The sequence below is a fragment of the Trachemys scripta genome, chromosome 22, assembly GCF_013100865.1.
Source record: "Trachemys scripta elegans isolate TJP31775 chromosome 22, CAS_Tse_1.0, whole genome shotgun sequence".
Classification (NCBI taxonomy): domain Eukaryota; kingdom Metazoa; phylum Chordata; order Testudines; family Emydidae; genus Trachemys; species Trachemys scripta.
In genome coordinates, this window is record NC_048319.1 from 12,419,313 (window position 1) to 12,441,758 (window position 22,446).

Below are 22,446 nucleotides of genomic sequence, written 5' to 3' on the forward strand. Positions count from 1 at the left end.
TCCTGCAGCATGTCCAGCACTGCCCGGCCCGGCAGGGACCCAGAAGTGCATTCAGGGTGGGAGGGATAGCTCAGTGGTTTGAGCATTGGCCTGCTAAACTCAGGGTTGTGAGTTCAATCCTTGAGGGGGCCACTTAGGGATCTGGGGCAAAAATCAGTACTTGGTCCTGCTAGTGAAGGCAGGGGGCTGGACTTTCAGGGTCTCTTCCAGTTCTAGGAGATAGGATATCTCCAATGAAAAACAGCCAGGGGTGGGGATTAACTGGTCTCTAACCACGCATGGCCTGGGTCCGACTCCTGTTCTGGGGGATGGCCTCGGGCAGTTCTCTCGAAGTTTCCCTCTCCAGCTGTCACTGGCTTTGCCAAGGTGCCTGTTCCATGGCACCGGCGGGGGTAGGTTGGCTGGTTTCCCGCCCCACGGGGCAGAGGGGCTCTGGCACCGGTGGGTGAATATGGCTGTTTTTAAGGCAGCTCAGGTACTGACATACACGTGCCCCCCCTCGTTCCCACGGGGAGGTGGAGCCCCAGCCTGCAAGGGCTGTCCTGACAGACGGCTACATTCGGAGGGCTGGACGCTCTGCTCGCTCCCCCCGAGGGAAACCCCAGTGCACTACACCCGTGGGAGGGGAGAACCAGGCTCCTAGAATGGCGACTCAGCGCCTGGGCTAGACTCGAGCCCACCCCCGGGTGGCAGACGTCCCTCCGGGTCACTTTTCAGCTCTATACCCTACCCCGTCCTTCTTGTCCCGCTCCAGCGCTCCATGCAGGAAATCTCGGGACACCTCCTCGTTTTCATCCAGCCACTGGATAACAAAAGGCTCAAACCAGCTGGAAGAGAAAGAGATGGGGAGATGGGGCAGCGGGAGAGGGGCTCACGTCCCTGCTGTTTGGAATAACACTCCAACAAGCCCACGAGAGGGAAGGGGAAAGAGGTCGGTTTGATGCGTTATGCGGTCTGCACTCGGCATCTGGCCCACACAGACCACACGGCAGAGGGGTTCCCAGCCAGCGTCTGCCCTCTGTTATCCATTTACTCCACTGGCTTCCAATCCATCGGGCCGGCTTCTCCTCTTCCACCCATGATCCCACTGAGCCCAGGTCTGCCCTCCCTGGGATAACGCGGGGCAGCTCCACTGCAGGCCACGGGGACTGCGCTCACGTGGGCAGAAAGACAGTTGTGCCCAGTGGCATCTCTGGAGCTGTTCCTGATTTACACCGGGGACAATGAGAGGGGAATCCGGCCCGTGTCCCGTCACTCTGATTCAGCACCTCTGACAATCCGGCCTCCTGCATTCGACCCTGGGCCTGCTCACCCCGCTCTGCCCACAGAACCCTGCGTGGGCCTAGTGCTGCTGCCTGGTCCTCCTTGCATGGGGTCAAAATCAGAAATCAGAATCCATCTCCTGAAGCACACCTGGCGCCTGGCCTCGGTCCCTTCCCAAAGCGCACTGAGACACACCTCGGCTCTGCTACAGAGGTGGGAGCCTTAGCTCCCTTGGGAGGCAGCTTCTGGGGCCAGGTGCTTCCTTGCCCCCTCTGAACAGGCACCTGGGCTTGGAAGACACTCTTAACCCCTGCCCGCAAGCCCCGTCAGCAGGAAACAGACAGCAGCTGGGCTGGCCACTCAGTGCCGCGGTTGCCTAGGGAAGGACAAGTCCTGGCCCCAGTGTATGGAGTTTTGTCTGTCTCCCAGGCCCCCGGAGCGCTAAGGAACCCACGTGCTGAGGACATCAAGCCTTTCGCTGCTGGAGTGAAATACTAGCGTAGCACTGACCCACTGGGAGATCATGAAGCTTCCTGACTGTCCCCCTGAGCACTCCTACGGAGACTTATCAGCGGATAACTAAGAGAGCCTCGTTCGGAGCCCGGCTGGGAGCGGGTGCCAGAGGGGAAGCCGGTCCCCAGGATCCCAGAGGAGGTGGGTGTTGGTTTTCTGTCTCCCCTCCCAGCTGAGCTGCAGATCACAAACCCACCAGAGCAGGCAGGAGAATGGGATGCAGGCCCGGCGTTTAATTACAGCCATTGAGCCCTCGGGCCCCTGCATTTCCCGCTGACGGGAGGGAGCCTGTTGGGCCTGGGTAACACCCGGAGCACAGGCGGAAAGGCTGAAAGAGCGCCGGGAACACACGGCAGCAGCCCAGAAACCGGCCGGCTCTGGACTTGCCAAGCACAAGGCGATAAACGCTTCCGGTGCCTGCTCAGCCGCAGGGTGACCCGCCCGCGATGCTAGATGTGTGTTTGGGGGGCCAGCCCTTCCCACCGCTCCTGCGATCCGCGTAGCGCAGGCATGTCGCCTCGAGCTAATTCCAGCTCCAGCTCCGAGCGCAGCCGGACCCTTAGTGAGGAGGAAGGAGGGCGAGGAAGGGAAGGGGAGCGAGCAAATGGAGGGGTGAAGAGCAGAAGGGAGGAGGTCGGTATGACAGAGGCACAGGGTGGTAAGATCCTGCTCCTCCCTCCTTCCTCTCCCCCCCACTGACTGCAAGGGGAGAGGACACCCAGTGTTAGACGTGCGTGGGGTGACCGTATTTCCCAAAGTGAAAAGAGGACGTGTGGTCACCCTAGATGTGCGCCTTGCCCAGTGTCTCAATCCAACTGCCTCCCCCCCTGGAGTGCTGAGTGGCGCTGCAGAGGCCTGAGTCGCCCCCGCCTGGCACCCTGGGCTGGTGTTTGCACCCGGGGCTGTGGAAATGCAGCAGAGCCGAGCGTAAATGGCCCCAGGAGAGGCTGGCAGCAGAGAACCAGCCCCCGACTGCACCGCGCTCCCAGTGCCTGGGAACACACGGCAGACACTGTTGCAACCAATGTCCTGTCTTACACCCCTGTGACTTTCTTCATGAGTCCCTGAGACTTGGCCAGGCCGAAGAGCAGCTGCTGGCGTGAAGGGCACCGGCTCTGAGCCGGGGGTGCGCCCGGCTCCTTGGATTCTTCCTCCTGCTTTTAACTCCAAGGGGTCGTTCGGGAGTCCCCGGCCCCTGACCCGGCCCTGTCAGCCCCCTCCCGCTAGCCGGCCGGCCCCCCGCAGCGCCAGGACTTACGCGGGGTATTCGGGGACACGGCTCTTGAAGGCAGGGAGCTCGGTCACATACTCGTTATAAAGCCATTTCACTTTGAAGTGCAGGTTCATGTAGTCAGCACTTTTACACAGGCGATGCTTGTCATGCTCTGCAGAGGAGGGGAGAGAGGGAGGTCATAGGGGTCACCCCCCCTGCTGCTCATCCGCCCTCGGGCTGAATCCCAAAGCTCTGGTGCAGACTAAGCTCCCCGGGACCCATCCCCAGAGGTGTGGGCCAGGCTCGGTGCCCGGAAGGAGGGAGGTCAGGGGGCTCGGTGCAGCGGGAGCTGTGCTAGGGACTCGGGGGGTGGGGGCACTCCCAGGCTGGAAATCCCCCTGCTCCACAGGCTGCCAGCCTGGGCACAGCGGAGAGTGGCCATTGGCCAACAGGCCGGCAGGGAGCCACAGACTCACGCCAGCCACCACGGTTCCTTCCCAGGGTGGAGTTCGACCCAGCGCTGTGCTCCTGGAGGGGCTAGAACAGCTGCCCCCAGCCTGTGAGCGGGGGAGTCACCGCCTAGCAAGAGATGGGAGGGGCTCACCACCTGCCCGGCGCATTGGGGGAAGGGGAAGAGGCCACAGTGCAGTGAGGACTGCGCAGCTGAGAGAAGAGAGGCCTGAGGGGAGGGGGGGATATGGCAGGGCTACGAAATCATGAATGGTGCAGAGAAAGTGACTAGGGAAGTGTGTTTACCTTTCGCACAATACAAAAACCAGGGGTCGCCTGAGGACATTAGTAGGCAGTGGGTTTCGTATAAACAAGAGGGAGGTACCTTATCACACAGTGCACGATTAACCTGTGGAACTCATTGCCAGGGGACATTGTGAAGGCCAAAAGTATGACTGGGCTCAAAACAGAACTGGGTAAGTTCCTGGAGGATAGATTCATCAATGGCTATTAGCCAAGATGGTCAGGGACGCAACCCCATGCTCGGGGCGACCCCAAACCTCTGACTGCCAGAAGTCGAGAGGGGAAGATGGGGTAGATCATTCCAACTGCCCTACTCTGTACACTCCCCTGAAAGCTCTGGTACAGGCTACTGTGGGAGACAGGATACTGGACAAGATGGTCCATGGTCTGCCCAGTCTGGCAGCTCTGCTGTTCTTATGATCATGGTCTATAAGGCCCAGATCTGCCAAGGTATTTCCACTGGAGTCAATGGATGGTAGGAGTGAGGACGTGGGCTAAGCACCTAACCGGGGAAAGAGATCTGACCGCAGGGGGCCCTTTCAGCTAGTGGATAAAGGCCCGAGCCTAACGAAGCCCGATGGCTGGAGGATGAGGCTAGGAAAACACAGACTGGAAACAAGGGGCAAATTCTTAACAGGAAGAAGCAGCTTCCCCAGCTACCATCATCAGCTCTCGGGGTCTTTAAATCGAGCCTGGGTGCCTTTCTGAAGCTGTTCTGAGGTTCAGCCGTGGGTTTGGTAGGATCACTGGATGGAAGAGGGCAGAGTGAGTCAACAGTGTGCCCTTGTTGCCAAGAAGGCTAACGGCATTTGGGGCTGTATAAGTAGGGGCATTGCCAGATCGAGGGACGTGATCATTCCCCTCTATTCGACATTGGTGAGGCCTCATCTGGAGTACTGTGTCCAGTTTTGGGCCCCACACTACAAGAAGGATGTGGAAAAATTGGAAAGAGTCCAGCAGAGGGCAACAAAAATGATTAGGGGGCAGGAGCACATGACTTATGAGGAGAGGCTGAGGGAACTGGGATTGTTTAGTCTGCAGAAGAGAAGAGTGAGGGGGGATTTGATAGCAGCCTTCAACTACCTGAAGGGGGGATCCAAAGAGGATGGAGCAATGGTCTCATAGGGGAGGTTTAGGTTGGATATTAGGAAACACTATTTCACTAGGAGGGTGGTAAAGCACTGGAATTTGTTACCTAGGGAGGTGGTGGAATCTTCTTCCTTAGAGGTTTTTAAGGCCCGGCTTGACAAAGCCCTGGCTGGGATGATTTAGTTGGGGTTGGTCCTGCTTTGAGCAGGGGGTTGGACTAGATTCCTCCTGAGGTCTCTTCCAGCCGGATATTCTATGATTCTATGAACAGCCGCTCCACTGCAGGAATCCCTGGGGAAGGCTCTGCAGGAGGTCGGACTAGATGACTTGGACTCCATAAAGGCTAAGGCAACTTAGCTAGCCAGTGACTGGCTGCCCTGGTGTTTGCCTGATGCACAGGTCTCCACGCAGGAGAGGAGCTGGGGACGGGGGCTTGGCCCACCCTGAGCAGTGGGTTAATGTTACTATTTTCCAAACTGAAATCATTGCAACCAGCGCAGAGAGGGAAACACGGCTGTGTTTCCCCCGGGAAGAGGCTGGGACCATTCTCCACCCCCGACCCACAGCCAGCATCATGGTGGATGCCGCTTCTTCCCAACGCCCCTTTCTCTGGTGGGTCTTGTCGTGCGTTAGCGGAGTGTGTACGTGCAGCGCTGCCCTTTGCTGGGTGCATCCGGAGCGGCTCCGCTGGCGTCCTGGGACGGTGCTGTTAGCAGAGACTCTCCGTTAGCTCGGAGAGCAGGGGAACGCGCCGCGTCCCGTCCCCATGGCGACGGCCGCACGGATCCGCAGCACGGGGACCGCGGTGGAGTTGGGGGTTGCCGGGGCTTTGGTTCGGTGAAACGGAGGCTGATCCCCCATCACCTGCCAGCAGGAGGCAGAGGAGCGACAAGATGCAGCCCTGCTCTCCATGTGTCGGTATATAATGCCTGCATCTGTAACTTTCACTCTATGCATCTGAAGAAGTGAGGTTTTTACCCACGAAAGCTTATGCCCAAATAAATCTGTTAGTCTTTAAGGTGCCACCAGACTCCTTGTTGTTTTTGTAGATACAGACTAACACAGCTACCCCCTGATATTTGAGCCCAGGAGAGACTCACCTTCCATTGCATATTTCATGTCCTGAGCAAAGAGGTTCCACATCACCTCGGCGCTGATCTTACCCACGTTCAGCTCCTGGGGGAACCTGGCAGGAAGGGAGGAAAAACGGATGAATCCAACAGCTACAGAATAAATCCCCAAACCAACGACTTCCGACTGAGAGGGCCGGTCTCCCCGGTGCCCCCAGGGCACAGTGCAGACCCAGGAACAGCTGCACTCACATGGGCCACCCAGGGCTTTTCCCAGGAGGCTCCATGCTTCTCCACTCAGCTCCCACCAGGCAGGAGACGGGCAGGTGACAGGAATCCCAAGCGAGGGACAAGCCCAGAGCTGCCCATGGAGGTTTCCCCCCAGGCTAGTGCAGAATCCCCATGGTTCATGCGTTGATGTTCCCAGCACAGTGCTCAGATCCGTTTTCCTGACACTCCGTTCCCAGGCCGCTACTCACTGGTTCAGGCAGGGTGTATAGGAGTTCTTATCCTCTTCAATAATCGAAACAATCAGCGTGATGAGTTTGGACCAGAAATCCAGGTTCTTGATGCTCGGCCCCTGCTCCTCGGGGGGGACCTCGCCTTTCTTTGTCTGGGAAAAGCCCAAAGACAAGGGGAGGAACGTCTCGGGTTAATCGCGTGTGGGAATGCAGGGATTGCTGTCCCATGGGGCACAACCTCGGTTTGGCTTCCAGACGCTGAGATTTTCCTTTGGCTTGGAAATCAGCGACAGCTGTGACCTGCTAGGTCCTTTCCAGCCCATCCTCTGGGGACCAGGACAGAGCGGCTCTGACCCAGGCACAGAACCAGGCTGGGGTCCAGTCTAGAGTCAGGCTCCCCGGAGGCGCACATCTCTGTACACCTCCCCCTGGTCCCATATGGGAAACCTGGAGTTCTACAACACGCGGCTTTTCTGGGAGAGGTGATCCCAGCCGGCCAACAGGCACTCCCGGAGCCTCCTGTCCCGTGCCTCGCCTGATCCTTAAATGGGGTGACGCTCCACCGAGCCAAGGGGGGCTGCAGAGCTCCCCAGCGTGTGGGCCCCAGAGTCAGACGCTAGCTCTGGATCCAAACGAACGGGGGAAGTGCTTAGCGTCAATGGAGACAGGGATAGGGAGGGTGAGGTTCACTATAGGACTCCTGGGTGTGAGAAAGGAAGGAAGAGCGATCCAAAGGGAGGATCAAAGAGAAGGGAGGAATGGGGAAGGGAAAGGGATGCAGAATGAAGGGGGGAGGAGAAAGGCTGGGCGAGCAGTGGGGGCCCCATGCTGAACGGCGCTCGCTCTGGGTCCAGTCCTGCCAGCCTGTGATGGGCCACGTCCCCATCCCAATCAGGAGAGGGAGGACAGCTCCTCTGGGCCGAGTCCCCACCCAAGAGCCAGCCGGCGGAGCCTGGTCTGGCGGGAGGAAGCCGGTTACAGGAAGTGGGGACAGCTCCGAGGAAAGCTGCCGCAACAGGGAACTAGGGGCTGAGATTCTCGCTACCCAGCGGCTGAGAGGCTCTGCCCTGGGCAAAGGCTGATCTGGAAGTGCCCGAGGGCGCCCCCCGAAAGGCCCTGCCTGCCCCGCGGCAGGGAGGGCGGCCAGGCGGGGCTCCGCCCCCTGCCCCACGTACCGGGTCGGTCTGGTACTCGCGGCTGTACAGCTCGTGACAGTTGTTGAAGATGTACTCGTAGGTGGAGTTGAGGCAGGCTTTCACGCAGTCCTTCACCACCTGGCTGGCCCGGGGCGGGCTCTGCAGCTCCTGCACCTGTGGGAGGGGGAAGGGAGACACGGTCACGCTTTGCCACGGCCACCACCCGAGACGGCCTCACTGCCTGGAAAAGAAAACCCACACCGCCGGGAGCTCAGGCAGTGCCAGGCGTTGGCTCTTGGCTGCCAGCGGAGGGACGCCAGACAGCAGGTGTCACTCGGGAAGCTGCCATGGGATGCATCACAGGCCGCCCGAGTCACACAAGGAGCCTCAGTCAGTGCCCACGTCCCTAGTGCCAGCCCTGGGCTGCCTGCCCGGAGCAGGACGCCCCCCGGGGTGAGAAATCCCACTCCTTCTGAGCCGGCAAGGCAGAGCCCTGGCATGGGACTGCTGTCACTTCCAGGATCTCTAGATGCCATTCGACAAAAGCGCTGTTATTACCAGTGAACTCCATGGTGATTCGTGTTGGATTTCAGTACACAGGATGGGCAATTAATTAAACTAATTAATATGCGGCATAGCTCCTCAGCTGCATTCTGGAAGCAGAGGGATCCCATGCCAAGTGGCTGCTCCTTTGGGAGCTGGGGGATCTCTCCCGCTGAGAGGGAACCAGCCGGCGGACACTGGGCGTTACCTTCATTCGGAAGAAGGTGATGCTAGTTAACAGATCCACCGTCGACTTGAGATCCTGCAGCCTCTCCGGGCTGCTGGCAGGGAAGTTGTTCTGTCAGGAAAGAGAGAAGATTAGAGGGCCACCTGACGGCTAGGAGAGCAAGCAGGGGGTCCCCTGGTTGAAGTTTCAGAGCTAACGGGTGGTCTGATCAATACCAATCCTGCTCCCACTGAAACCAGTGGCAAACCTCCCATTTACATCCACAGCTCTCCAAGCTGAGCAGCGCTGCTCCCATAGCTGGGGAAACTGAGGCACAGAATGACTCACCCAAGGTCAGTAGCAGACACCAGGCCTAGAATCCAGTTTCCTGAATCCCCCTCCAGCACCTCATCCACTGGACCAGCCTGAGCCCTGGACAGGCTCTAGCCTGGTGTCAGGAGACTCCTCGCACAAGGGACTCGGCTGCAGGTGACTAGGGAGCAGCTCTGAAGCCCGTTTCAAAGGCTGCCGGCATTCATCCCCGTCCCCACCCCGTGTGGGGCTGGTTCCCCTTACCCGGTACATGGACAGGTCAATCCGGAGCGAGTTGTGCAGCTGGTCCAGCAGCTTGACGAAACGTTCTTTCTGCAAAGACACGCCAAGTAAACGGGAGAACGGCGACCAAAGCCCATTTCCCCACCTCCCCGGCTCAGCCGTTTCCAGACCGCCCCCCTCTGTCCCTGCGGGTGGGGGTGTGTGTCTCAGCAGAGCCGTGCTGGGTGAGGGGAGCGCGTTTACTGACGCTAGCTACCATCTCTCTGTTACACTTAGCAGGAAGGTTCAGAAACAAACGTAAACTCAGGAGCAAACTGTACTGCAGTGAGCAGCTTAATCCTAGCCGGGTGGTGACGCTGGGATGGGAGCTGGAGAGCCAGAGAGAACCACAGGCTCTGGCTGAGTCCAGCACCTTCAGTCGAGAAGCCCCTTGAGATCCAGTGCAGGGGAGCCCGAGCTCTCCTCTACTACGAGCCGGATTCGCCGGTACATAACCGTAAACTGGCCTATAAAATGGGCACCACATTTCAGGAAGGATGTGGACAAACTGGAGCAAGTCCAGAGAAGAGCGACAAAAATGACAAAAGGTCTAGAAAACATGACCTGGGAGGGGAGATGGAAAAAACTGGGTTTGATTAGTCTGGAGAAGAGAAGACTGAGAGGGGACATGAGAACAGTTTTCAAGTACCTAAAAGGTTGTTACAAGGAGGAGGGAGAAAAATGGTTCTTCTTAACCTCTGAGGATAGGACAAGAAGCAATGGGCTTAAACTGCAGCAAGGGAAGTTTAGGTTGGACATTAGGCAAAGCTTCCTAACTGTCAGGGTGGTGAAGCACTGGAATAAATTGCCGAGGGAGGTTGTGGAATCTCCATCATTGGGGATTTTTCAGAGCAGGTTGGACAAACACCCGTCAGGGATGGTCTAGATAATACTTAGTCCTCCCTTGAGTGCAGGGGCCTGGACTAGATGACCTTGCGAGGCCCCTGCCAGTTCTATGGTGCCACCTTAAAAGGGCCCGAAGTCCTTGCTCAGTAAGGACCACGGGAACTTTGCCAGAATTAACCCGAATGGCTGGAATCTGGTCTCATTTACACAGCTGTAAATCTAGAGTAACTCCACTGAGTTTCCTGGAGTCACTCTGGGTTTACCCCACAGGAGGGAGAGCCCTAAGTCAGGGCGTTCAGCCTGAGGCCTTGGGCTTGTGCCCCATCAGCACTTACTAAATAATGAATACTAATAACTGTGACGAAGTGGGGGATTTCCTTGGTTTTTCCTTGTTTTCGGTGGGGTTTCAATGGTTTGCATGCGGAGGGGGTGGGACTCAGTTTCCCTGGGTATTACTGGTTTAACAAGGTGAGGGGAGAGGGAGTGTGTTTTGCAGAGGACCGGAGAGGGAACTTGGGACCCCAGCCAATGGCCTGGAGGATGGACACCCCAGCGACCAGTGACCTGAGACCCCGACCCAGAGACCCAGCTCAGGAGTTGCAGCCGGTTCTGGCCAGTGGGCGGACAATGGGCTGCAGAGTGAGGACCCAGTGACCTAACCAGCCGGTTCCAGCCAGAGGACAGAAGCGAGGAGAGGAGGCCCCAGTTTACGACCCTGTTTACCTGGAGAGAAGACAATGGACAGAGGGGGGGCTTGGGGCTGGGGATCTCAGAGGCCCAGCTGGGAGCAGGGGGGCTCAGGGTTGGAGAGGGGGAGCAGGCAGAGCCCACCTGGATGCAGAGAGACTGGGATATGCTGGGCTGAGGGAGGCCAGGCCTGAGGCCCTGAGAGTTTCCTGTGCTGTGTTCATCTCTCAATAAATCCTCCTGTTTTACGCTGGCTGAGAGTCACTCCGGTCTAGAGAACAGGGTTGCATCAACCCCTTCGGGGGTGGAGGCCTGGGGGGTCCAGAGCGAGTGGACTCCCTGAGGGGGCCTACAGCGAGAGAAATTCGTACTAAGGCTCAGAGAGGTGTGGCTCCAGGAGGTGGTGGGGCCTGACCCCGAGAGAGAGTGGACCCCCGTGAAGGGCTGTCTCACTGAAAGGGGCACCCCCCACGGACCGCACGGAGCCAAGAGTGGGCACAATCTGTGAGTCTGTGACAATAACTAATAATTGTAAGTAAACGTTCCACTGGCCGGCAGCCAGGTTGGGAAAGGGACCGAGCCTGCTTCCACAGCCAGAACGCTCAGCACGGACACGGGTTGCCAGGCTGGTTTCCTGCTGGGATGCTGCCCCAGTGCTGTTTGCAAGGTCTCTCTGTGGGGGGAAGGGCTTTGCTAGCAGGGACTTTTATGGGGTTATTCCAGAATTGCACTGGGTGAACAGAGATCAAGAACGGGACCATCATTTTTAACTCAACTAACTAACTAAAACAATGAGGAGTCCGGTGGCACCTTAAAGACTAACAGATTTATTAGAAATATATTATTATTATATATATTATATTATAATTATAATGCCCTAAAAATCTGTTAGTCTGTAAGGTGCCACAGGACTCCTCGTTGTTTGTGTGGATACAGACTAACACGGCTACCCCCTGATACTTGGTAACTAACTAACTAACCTTTAACCTGTTAATCTGTCACCTTTAGAAACTTTCCTGCTTTTAGCTTCCAGTCCCATGTCCCAGTCCTGCCAACACTTATGCACATACTTTCCTTTACACATGTGAACTCTGAACCCTGAACTCTGAACCCTGAACTTTCCTGGGCTGGTCAACGTGAGTACAGTCAAACACATGCCACGGTCTTTGCAGGATCAGGGCCAAAATGCAAATCTCTCCGAGGTTTGTCCAGACCGGATGGGCAGTGGGGAGTCGGGGGTTCTATAGAGTTTGCTCTGAATTTAGGTTTCACCAAGAACTACCAGGGCCGTGCAAAAGTCACAATGGATTTTGGTGAAAGCGTTCGGGATTTCTCTTTGGGCATCTGCCTGCCTGCAAAGATTTGCTTTCTGCTGGTGGGTGGGGAGGTTTTTTGATATCAAACGGGTGAGTTTTTATATATGATTTCATTGCAATTTCCACCAGTGGTCAAAAATGGGCCAGATTTCACTCAAAACATCCAGTGGTTTTTTAAAAGCAAAGTTTTACCCTTTTAGGTGAAACAGTTGCAAATTTGCCAAGAAAAAATGGAGGGTTTTCAAAGTGGCGATCAAGCGGGGAGCACTTGCCCTTTGGTGGTGATGTTTTTGCATGGCTCCTTCTACTCCACTCCCCTCCCAACGGGTGCCGAGAAGAGAGAAATAGGAAGGAGAGTTCTACGCACCATAGGACTTACCCCGAAATTGGAAGCAGCAAAGCGGTCTGAGGCAGACACGTTGGTGGAGGCAGTGGTGTGGGCATAGTATGCGTTGATGTTGGCTAGAAGGGTGCTCATCACGGCCGGCACTCCGGGACACATGTATTTGGAGGACAGGCAGGCAAAGTGACTGAAAGAGAAGAGATGATAGGCTGCAAGGCCTTCAGAGTCCGGGGCCGTGCATGAGGGCCGGGATGCTGCAGTTATGGGACGTGCTGCACGACGGGTCTGGTGTGGTCTGTGTATTGAGAGCAGGGTGCAGTTGGGGGGGGTAGGGGGAGGCCGTGGGATGTAGGATGTGTACGTGCCATGTGGCAGGTGTGCTTTGTAGAGCATGGGCCCTGTGTGTCAGAAGGGGCTGCTGTGTGTGTGTGCCTCTGTGCCGTGTGGGTTGTGAAGCAAGTGTGTCAGAAGGGGATAGCGCATAGAGTGTGTTCATCTGTTTGTTTATGTATGCATGGCGTGTGGCTTGTAGAATGGGTGTATGTAGGGGGTGGTTTGGATTGTGGGGTGGTGTGTGAAGGGTGTGCAAGGTGTGTGTGTGTGCATACAGGATGTGTGTATGTGAAAGGTGTGCACGTGGGCATGTGCAGTGTGTGCGTGTGTGCAATGTGTGCAGTGTGTGTGCGTGCAGGGTGTGTGCATGTGTGAAGAGTGTGCTCTGTGTGTAGTACGTGCGCAGTGCACATGCAATGTGTGTAGGGCAGTGTGTGTAGGCCATGCGTGTGCAGTGTGTGTGCAGAGTGCGTAGGCTGTGTGCAGTGTGTGTAGGGCATGCGGGTGCAGTGTGCATAGGCCATGTGCAGAGTGTGTAGGGTGTGTGTGTGCAGTGCGTATGTTTGGGAGCGGACTGAGCCCTGCACCTTTCTCTTCAAACCAGAACCGATCTGATGCTCGAAGGCGGCGTGCACCTCTCCCCTGCCCATTGGGTGACTCCGTAGCAGCCAGCCCGAGGAGGGACGCTGAAGTCTCCATGTGTCTGTCTGAACGGCTGAACTCGCTCCCGCATCCACACCCTGGGCTTGGACTAACCAAACGCTCTGCACCCCCCGCAAGTGGACATCAGTACGAGGGGCTCTTGGAGACGGGGAATCCCAGACTCCCGCAGAGAGGGACGTTCAACGCCTTTCTCCTCTCCCACGGCACAGGGCAGGACTCAGCTGGCGTCAATCAACTTCACTCATTGACTTCGAGGGAGCTGCCCCTGGTGACACCAGCCGAGGATCTGGCCCTGTATCTTTACCCTTTGCCCTGTGTTAATTTAACCCCTTCAAACAAACAAGGGGCAAACGGGAGAGACGCACGTCATGGCCTGGTAGATGGACTCCACCCCGTATCTCATGGCGAACTCGTCCACTATCTCCTGGGCCGTCTCGTCGAAGTACACCTTCCAGGCGTCGTCCCCCTTGGCCTCGGGGATCTTCACCACCCCGTTGTTCTGGATGTCCGTCACGAAGTGGAAGAGGTTCTAAGGCACGGGACAGAAGAGAGCCCTCAGGGTCACCGCTCGGAAGGGCTTCAACTGGAGAATCAGTGTCTGGGGAGGGATTATAACGCTGCTGTGTGTATCAGAGGCCCGGCACCGCTGAGCGGACGCGGCGAATGGAGAGCTCAGTTCTCTGGCGCCCTGGTAAGCATCTGCACCAGGGAAAGTGACTGCAAGAACACTGCCTGATTGGCACCGGGGGGCGATATAAACAGACGCCCTGGGAAGCTAGGTCCACTAGCCCTGGAGACCGAGCTCCCTACACGGTCCCTCTGAGTCCCGGGTGAGGCACGCTGGCATGGGGCAGTGTGCGGCAGAATCAGTGCCCCTGCTGTGCCTGCTCTGGCAAGGACGGGAGCCCTGCGCTCTCTGGGGCATCCAGACCAGGCCCTTCAAATTCCCTTGAAACTTTAGACATTTTAAAACCAGCGTTCTGACGATAAAAGGCAGCAGGGCAGGGTGGGAACAGCGAGGCCCTGGGGCACGGCTCACCTCGTGCAGGCAGGTGTATTGCACATGGTACGGTGCCACCTTCTCCTCTCCCTTGATCTCCACGCTGATGTGCAGCCGGATGGCTCCGGACACGGCCGACTTGTCCGTCCGCTTGTCTGAGGACAGGAGAGCAGGAAGCAGAGGAAGCGTTAGCTCACTGACGGCCCCTTACACCAGCAAAAGGCAGCGGGAAACGCTGGCCTGGGGGACAGGGGGGTTTGGCTGGGACTGTCTGCATTGGGGGATGGGAGACTGGCCTTGAGGGAAGATACCTGAGCATGTAACATGAGAACCAGGAAGGGGGTTGGAGCCAGGTGACACCTCTGCCCCGGAATCTGGACAAAGGCTGGGGGAGGAGCCAGGGGGAGGCTGAGCGGGAGATGCTGGAGGGATTTTGAGTTTTGGAGCTGGTTGGTGAAAGGGAGGGAAGCCCAGATGGGGCTCTGACCCCCCCCCCAATGGGGCTGTGGTGTCCCTGGGGCCCCTAGATAGACCAATCTGAGGGGGTCCTGTTGTCTGTACCTGCAAGACCTGTCTTGGACTGTGTTCCTGTCGTCTAAATAAACCTTCTCCTTTACTGGCTGGCTGAGAGTCATGGTGAATCACAGGAAACCGGGGGTGCAGGGCCTGGTCTCCCGCCACACTCCGTGATGGGGGTACTGCCCGGGCCTGGCACATAGGCAAGCTAGGTTCAATTCCCGGCTATGACCTGGGTCCTGTTTGTAAAAGGGGCTAATGCTATTCCCTGGGTCTATTCAGCTGTGGCTCTCCGGGGTGAGGACTATCTCCTGCTGTGTGTACGTACAGTGCCTGTAGGTGGTATCAGAACACAAACAACAATGGATTTCATCTTGTCTGGACTCCTGCACCCAGTTGAAGAAGGATGGAGCAGGTGCTGAGAAGGGCTCCTAAGGTGATCAGGGGAATGCAGGAGAAAAGAACCTGCCTTGTATAGCCCGGCAGAATAAAGGCCGGGAGGGGATCTGATTGCTCACGACACATATGTGAGGGTGCGGGGGACGCCAGGGAGGAAGAGAAACGAAAGGACAGCGCTGGCACAAGAACGAACAGGGATGAATCCGCCCAGGGACCAACGCAGGCTGGGAAGGAGACGCAGGTTTCTAACCGTCAGAGGCGAGAGGCGGAGGAGCTTTGGGGACGAACGACCTAGCTGGGGTGAGGATGGAGCAGGATTATCAGCCGGAGCTGCCTGCGCTAGCAGGGATGGACTCCGGGGCCCAGGAGGTCCCTGCCAGCCCTGTGGCCTCTGTCCAATGATGCAGTAACAAATAAATACAATACAATGACACACCAGCCGTGTAAATGATAAATAGCGACAACACTCTGAAAAGCTTTTCAACCTTGTTTGCACGGAAATCGCTACATACCACAGAGCCAGTGGAGTCAACGGGAGCGGGTCACTGACTGCCGCGGGGGCTGGAGCGGGCCCTAGAGTTGTATATTGACTGTGCTGGGAATTACCTAGGTTGTATTTGACTGTGCTGGGAATTACCTAGGTTGTACCAGACATCCATCTCCCCGCTCAGTGTCCGGACCTCTATGATCGTCTGGCCCAGAAAGTCGTCGGATTCTCTCTTAAAGCGCTGCTTGACGCGGGACTTGATATCGTCGTCCTCATCCCAGACCCGCACCTTGATCCGATCGGAGGAGTTATGGCATTCGCTGGGGTGGGGGGAGGACAGAGAAATTCCCAGAGCAATGACATGAACCAGGTTAGCCTCCAGGAAGGGGGCATTCCTAGCAAAGAACCCCCCCCCATCCCCCAGCAAAACCCAGCCATTCAACTGGGAGCTCCCTCAGACTCTTGCAGTCCTATCGCAAAAGGCTCCTGGGAGTGCTGGGGGTGGGTAACTGCCCCCAGACCAGCATCCCCGAGCCTGCAATTCCCCACCGTGGACAGAAAGTGCTGGCGCGCTGACGCACTTTTTAATTCCCACAAGGCCCATGCACCGGGCTTAAGTGGGACTTAAGTGGTGCGTGGACCTTGTGCAGGCTTTCTATATAGGGGTGAACCGTCCAACTTCAATCCTGAGACAGGAGAGCTGGAATTCAGCCTCCTTGGGCGTCCGGCAGAGAGCGCTAGCACAAAGCTCGGGTGACACAAGGGTCTCCTGCAGGAAGGGTGGGAAGATCAAGCATTCAGGACCTAAAGCCACAGGCCGGCCAATGCCTCCAGTGCTGTACTGTCCTGGGGGAGAGGCTGTCCCCTCCAAATTCCTGACCAGGGCTTGGAAACAACCAGAAGCAACTGACCCCCGGAGAAAATCCATCCCAGATATAGTGAGCCCAGTGCAAACCAGAAGTCGGTATGTCTACACAGCACGCTAACCCCCCTGCTCTGACTCTGGTTTCAGCCCACACCCCCCTTCGGGCCACACACAAATCAGTTTGACTCAGGTCAGCAAGCGCTCTGGGCCCAGGTCCGAGGACGGAGCCCAAAACCCGCTGTGACTTGGTCCAAGTCCTGTCATTGTGCACTGTGAACGCAAATCAAGCTGCAGGCCTGGGTGACTGAGAAGAAGGAACACGCGGCCCCGCGCGATCCAGGCAGCCCTGGGGACTAGAGAGGTGGGGCAGGGAGTAGGATGTAACTTACAAATGGAAATTCTCCTCCCAGACCGGGTTTAGATTTCCATAGATCGTTTTAGTCCTTTTTTTCGTCTTTCCAACCTGGACAGTAACATACGGGTCACTGGAGCCTGTCTTATCCTTTGCCTGCAGGCCCTGGGCACAGACAACTAGAACACAACACACACCCCATGCGCACAGAGGCACAAATGTTTATATGCACACACACGGCACCACGCACCAGCCAGCCCCACAGAGACACAATACACACACAACAGAGAGAACAGATAGAAACAGGAATCAATGGCAGATACAGAACAACCGGCAACAAGTGATTTTCAAATCAGCCAGAGCTCGAAAGAGGAGCCCGACTTGGCTTGGGATCCATTGCAAGGGCTGGATCCAGGCATCCAGCCAGATTGGTGCAGGTTCTAATGGGAATTCGCTTCCTTTTGCCAAAAGCCGTGCTGGAGACGTGTGTTTCCTGGGCTCCCAAAGGGAGGAAAGCGCCCAGTTAATTTCCTCTCAGCGGCTTGCACCTGGCACAGTCTCCGCAATGGGCTAACGACAGCGGAAGAATATCTACCCCTCGATGCATGAGGGACCTGACCTAGCCTGCTGCGAGATCCACAGCAGGGGACAAAGCTCGGCTCCAGAGATCTGCACACAGAGCCCTGGGAGTCGAGAGCCTCATTAACAGGGAGCTGCCGCCCATGCGGGCTTCAGGTCCCAGCATGCAATGCTCTGTCCTTAGCCAATTTCGAGTGGATCAAGGCAACGCACAACATCCTGGGAGCAGTAAGCCCTGCAGCAATAGGGCTGAGAGTGCCTGGCCTGGAGTTCAGAGGGTGGCATGGGGTCCCCATGATGTGGCGCTGACCGGTGCCAGCTCCAACTCCAAGCATTCAGGACCTAAAGCCACAGGCCGGCCAATGCCTCCAGTGCTGTACTGTCCTGGGGGAGAGGCTGTCCCCTCCAAATTCCTGACCAGGGCTTGGAAACAACCAGAAGCAACTGACCCCCGGAGAAAATCCATCCCAGATATAGTGAGCCCAGTGCAAACCAGAAGTCGGTCTCCAGGGGGGCCGCAGGTTCTACTCCCCTCCCCCTCTATCAGTGTTCACTCAGGGGTGCATGCCCAGAGCTGGCAGGGCACGTCGGCCTGGCCCTGCCCCTACCTGTGATGCTGATCTTGGCCGACCACTTGGAGGTGCCGTCCAGCACGCTCTGCTTCACGGCCTTCATCTGCTGGGTGTGGGTGGCTTTAGAGACGGCGAAGATCTCTTGGATCAGCTCGAAGATCTCGGGCTTGTTCCGCTCCCGGATCTTCATGCGGTCCTTCAGCACCATGATGATGTTCTGGGTCCGGTCCTCCGCCCCGTGCTTGGAGCTCTTCTCGGCCGCTCCTGGGGGCAATTTAGAGGGGAGATTCTGGAAAAGACTGCCTTTGGGGGGCACTCGCATAGGGGTGGCCCCCTCCCAAGCATTCATTCCATGCTAGCATTAAAGAGTTAACAGGGGTACGTAAGACCCCCCCGCCACCCTCTGGCCCCCTGCATGGGGGTCTGTAAGACATCGAAGGCATGCAGAAGGCTTAGGATTTGTGCTCCTAAATCACTTAGGGTCTCTTGACAACCCTCCCCACCCCAATATCCTTAGAAGCCAAAGGAAGAGAGAGGCTGCGCCCCCTTACTCTGTAGGCAGTCTGCGTTCAGCAGGTCTTGGCACTTCTCATGGCATTTCACCCCGCACTCCGTACAGCGCATGCCCTGCCGGGCGATGCCCCACAGCAGCCCCTCGCACTCGTAGCAGTACGTGGGGGTGGTGGCGGTCCACACCTCGAAGTTGTGGGGGGTCGTGGAGGAGATGGGGTAGATTAAGGCTTGAAGGGTCTTTTTGTAAACATGGTTTTTCTAAGCAAAGAAATGGGGTGGGAGGGGAAAGGAAAAAAAGTTGACACCATCCAGGATCTTGTCTGAGCGGGGCAGGGCTGCTCCCAGCCAGCGAAAGATTATAGACACAGTGGTCTCCATCCCTTCAGTACTGGGCATGCAGACCTTCCCCTGCCACTGACATGCGGCCAGCTCTGGGGTGGGACACAGCCGCTGCTTAACAGCGCGCAGCAACGGGATGGGCAATGAAGGACACCAGAGCAAGTGGGCAGAATGCAACGACCTTCCTCGGGATTAGCCGAGTTCATACCCCAGCTGGGAAAATTTTAACAGCCACAAGCAGGCTGGTTATTTTTTCCCCTCTGAGAGATGACACCTCTCACGTCACAGAGCCCCTGGTAACCACCCTGGTTCAGCACTGACTCAGGAACAAGTAATCTCATCTGCCCCGCTTCCCTGCAGCACCCGTCTCTTCCTTGGCAGGGGCCCGTCCCACGGATGACCCCCCCGACCCTGCTTCGCTTGTGCAGTCTGACAGGCTCGGTGTCTGGAGCCTGCGACAGCAGAGTCAGGGATGCCGAGCGGGAGCACTTACTAGCTCTTCGTTGTTTAAGGTGCTTGATGCTAGTGCTGACGTGATTCCGGCTTTCCTGGACTGGACCAACGACTGTTGGAGTGAAACAGAATCAAACAGCTGTATCAGCGGGGAGGAGTCACAGCCAGCCCCGCCCCCCAGCCGGTGGGCTTTTAAAAGCAAAGGTCTCAAGGCAAGATGCCCAGCTCCTCAGTGTGGTGGAAACCACAGCATCTCCAGAACATCTCTAGGGACATGCCCCAGCAGTGCTGGGTCCCTCCTGGGCCCGATGGCCGAAGTACTCAGCAGGCCAGTGGGACGCATTCAGACATGGTCCTGGGCGCTGCTACAGTAGGGGGTGGATGAAATGACTAGCACGCCAAGGCCACAAGCCCTTTAGGGGTATGGGCCAAAGCTTGGGCAGGGAAAGGTGGGTTGAGGATTAGTCACATGGTGGCTACCAAAGCAGGACAACTCTTCAAGCCCAGAGCCCTTATCTCTGACAACGGGCAAGCTCCTCAACGTCAGGTGTAAGACACCTGCCTGGCCCCCAGCTCAGGCGGCCCTCACATCATGTGGCCAGACAGGACCCAGTTCACCCGCCCGTGTTGGCCTCAATTTTCATCCCCAAACAGTTTGGGGTGGTCTTGACTTGACCTCCAGATCCTCCCCGCTGCCCCCTGCTGGCCAGAATCTACAATTCTCTGCCGTGGGAGCTGCTCGTGAGCCCGGCCGTTTACATTAAAGCCCCGAATATTTTCTGCAAGAAACAGGACAAGGGAAGAAACTCAGGTGCGAGAAACAACGCCGGACTTACCATAGCCTGCGAGGGAGCCCAGAGCCAGAGGGATGGAAAGCAAAAGACAGTTATATCAGCCCTTTCACACAGGGAAGTCAAGTCCTACTTCTTTCCTCTCGGTCATAGGGAGTCGATGGGGACATAGACGGCACCAAACGCTAACCCACTACTGGACATCTCGCTGTTACTTTTCCCCACTCTCAGCCAGGAGCTGGAACTAGATGCATGCTGTACCTCAGGTATTGCAGGGACCCCTGGCCCCTCAGCTGGTTCAGGGTGGCTGCGCGTGGGCGTAACAAAACGTAGGCATAGACCAGAGGAAGCAGGTTTAAGATTCAGGTACGGCCCTGAGTCAGTGATAGGGGTTGGCGGGGGGCTCTCTGCCACTGCTTTAGGGCAACAGCAGATTCTTCTCTCTGAGAAGAGAGGATGCATGCTCCCATCTGTATTCATCTGGGCACAGCCGCCGGGCAGGGCCAGGTTGCTTCCTGGGCGTATAGCCCCTGATTTGAAGCTCAGTGGAGTCGGTGGGAATCTTTCTACGGGGTTGGAGTTTAAGGGGTCACCCAAGGAAGGGAGCCGGACTGCTATAGAGATAAAGCTGTCCATGGTGGATGGGGCTAAAATGCATCCCAGTGCAGCGAGTCACCAGGAGGCCACCCCCGCCCCCCTCACAACCACAGGGCATCTTCCCCGCTGTCTGTACCCCCCTATACATACTACAGCCCAGTGCAGACACCTTCCCTTCGCCACCCAACCCCGGATCGCCCATCACCGACACAGAGAGACAAACACAAGACTCAGCGCAGGGGCATCGGCAGCAGCTTGCCCTCCCGGGGCCAGGGGAGGGCGGCACGCGGGCGCCACGCGGACAAGGCAGCAAAGGAACAAGGCGAGGCAGCTTGGGTGGAGAGAAACACAAGGACAACAGAAGCCCTGGGGCGGGGTGCAAAGCACAACCCCAACCAAAGGACTGAAGAGGGGGAGGGGAAGGCAAAGGGGGAGCCTAGGTGAGAAGGCAACAAGGGGTCCGGTTTCAAATTTTGTCCTTCTTTGTCACCAGCGAAAATAGCACCAAGCCGGCTGCGTGTTCCGGGTGGGTCTGCACTGAGGGGCGCTTGACTGGGGTTGGATGAGCCTTGCCACTGCAATACGCTGTGAATTACAGCAGTGCACGGAGTGGTATATAGTCTGTGAATTACGGGAGGGTGGCCCGTGCAGTGGCTTATATCCTATGGATTACAAGGGAGCATCGGCTGCAGCAGAGCACAGTCCAGTCAGTAGATTTATAGCAACGCATATGGAGCAGTGTATAGTCTGTGAATGACGGGAGCGGGTTGGTTAGAGAAGTTAATTACAGGAAGGCACTGGTTGTAAGGGTATATCTGTTCTTTACGGGCGCGGGTGTGGTGTATATTGTGGGGTATATGGCTTGCGCTAATGGCATGGAGAGTCTGAGTTCTGGGACTGTGCTCCATAAAAAAGAATATACTCTGTGAATTATGAGAGTGAACTGAATGCAGCAGAATATGGGGAGACCTGCAGGAATGCGCTGGGCGGTGCCGTCTACGTGCCGTGATTTAGGGGAATGCGCTGGGCGGTGCCGTCTACGTGCCGGGAATTAGGGGAATGCGCTGGGCGGTGCCGTCTACGTGCCGTGAATTAGGGGAATGCGCTGGATGGTGACATCTATGTGCCGTGAATTAGGGGAATGTGCTGGATGGTGACGTCTATGTGCCGGGAATTAGGGGAATGCGCTGGATGGTGCCATCTATGTGCTGGGAAGATTTCCACTGCCCTTGTGAAGGGATCTGGGAACAAAACTAGAAACCAAATGTTACCACAGAAGGACTCGGACTGATGCCCCGTATTGGACAAGGCCCTAGAACCTCTGTTAAAGAGACAGCACCCTTTGGACCAGTGACCTCCTCCGCACTCTCCGAGCAGGCTGGCTCATTTCCCAGGAGGCCGAGGGGCTGGGGGGCAGACCCCCATGGGCCAGCTCTGCGGAGCTAACGGCCAACTTCCTTCAAGGGCAGCAAGTGACACTCCCAACAGGGGAGTCCCTGGGACTCCCAGAAATCTGGGGCTGGAAGGGGCCTGGAGAGGTCACCTGCGCCGAGGCAGGACCATGTGAACCTAGACCAGCCCTGAAAGGGGTTTGTCCAGCCTGGCTGTAGAAACCTCAGTGAGCCATAACGGCGGGTGAACAGGGAACAGAGGTAGGTCCAGGCTGGGACGCCTGATCCAACCCTTCTCCAGGTCAGCCCCATCTCCTCGCCAAGTCACTTCGCTTCCTGATGTTTGAGCCTGTCAGGATTTCTCCTGCCTTCGCCATGTCTTGGGTCTCCCCCGGCAATTCGTGCGCACTCCCTCAGACAGCGTCCAAGGGCAGAGTCTCCCGGACGCGGCCGAGGAGCCTTTGCCGGGCGGGATGCCCCTAGCCGCTGCACAGAGGCTAATGTCTGAATGGAGTAGGGGTAAAATCCTGGGCTGACCGAGCTCCCCCGGGCTTCGCCGGGACCTGGGTTTCGCTCATCTTAGCGCACCCAAGAAGGGCTGCA

The 22,446-nt window shown here is 57.1% G+C and overlaps 1 protein-coding gene across 1 annotated transcript in view; it reads right to left on the minus strand.

Moving 5' to 3' along the window:
* Positions 1–22,446, minus strand: part of UNC13A (unc-13 homolog A) — a 126,609-nt gene that overhangs the window by 42,525 nt on the left and 61,638 nt on the right. The window contains exons 15-30 of the mRNA XM_034755596.1: positions 19,901–19,906; positions 19,105–19,176; positions 18,311–18,530; positions 17,796–18,023; positions 16,646–16,787; positions 15,542–15,711; positions 14,029–14,144; positions 13,355–13,518; positions 12,030–12,180; positions 8,784–8,852; positions 8,250–8,339; positions 7,538–7,672; positions 6,381–6,514; positions 5,932–6,017; positions 3,035–3,161; positions 731–827 (exon numbers count right to left, since the gene is read on the minus strand). Coding sequence (XP_034611487.1) covers positions 731–827; positions 3,035–3,161; positions 5,932–6,017; positions 6,381–6,514; positions 7,538–7,672; positions 8,250–8,339; positions 8,784–8,852; positions 12,030–12,180; positions 13,355–13,518; positions 14,029–14,144; positions 15,542–15,711; positions 16,646–16,787; positions 17,796–18,023; positions 18,311–18,530; positions 19,105–19,176; positions 19,901–19,906 — 2,007 coding nt within the window. The remainder of the gene's footprint in view (positions 1–730; positions 828–3,034; positions 3,162–5,931; positions 6,018–6,380; positions 6,515–7,537; positions 7,673–8,249; positions 8,340–8,783; positions 8,853–12,029; positions 12,181–13,354; positions 13,519–14,028; positions 14,145–15,541; positions 15,712–16,645; positions 16,788–17,795; positions 18,024–18,310; positions 18,531–19,104; positions 19,177–19,900; positions 19,907–22,446) is intronic.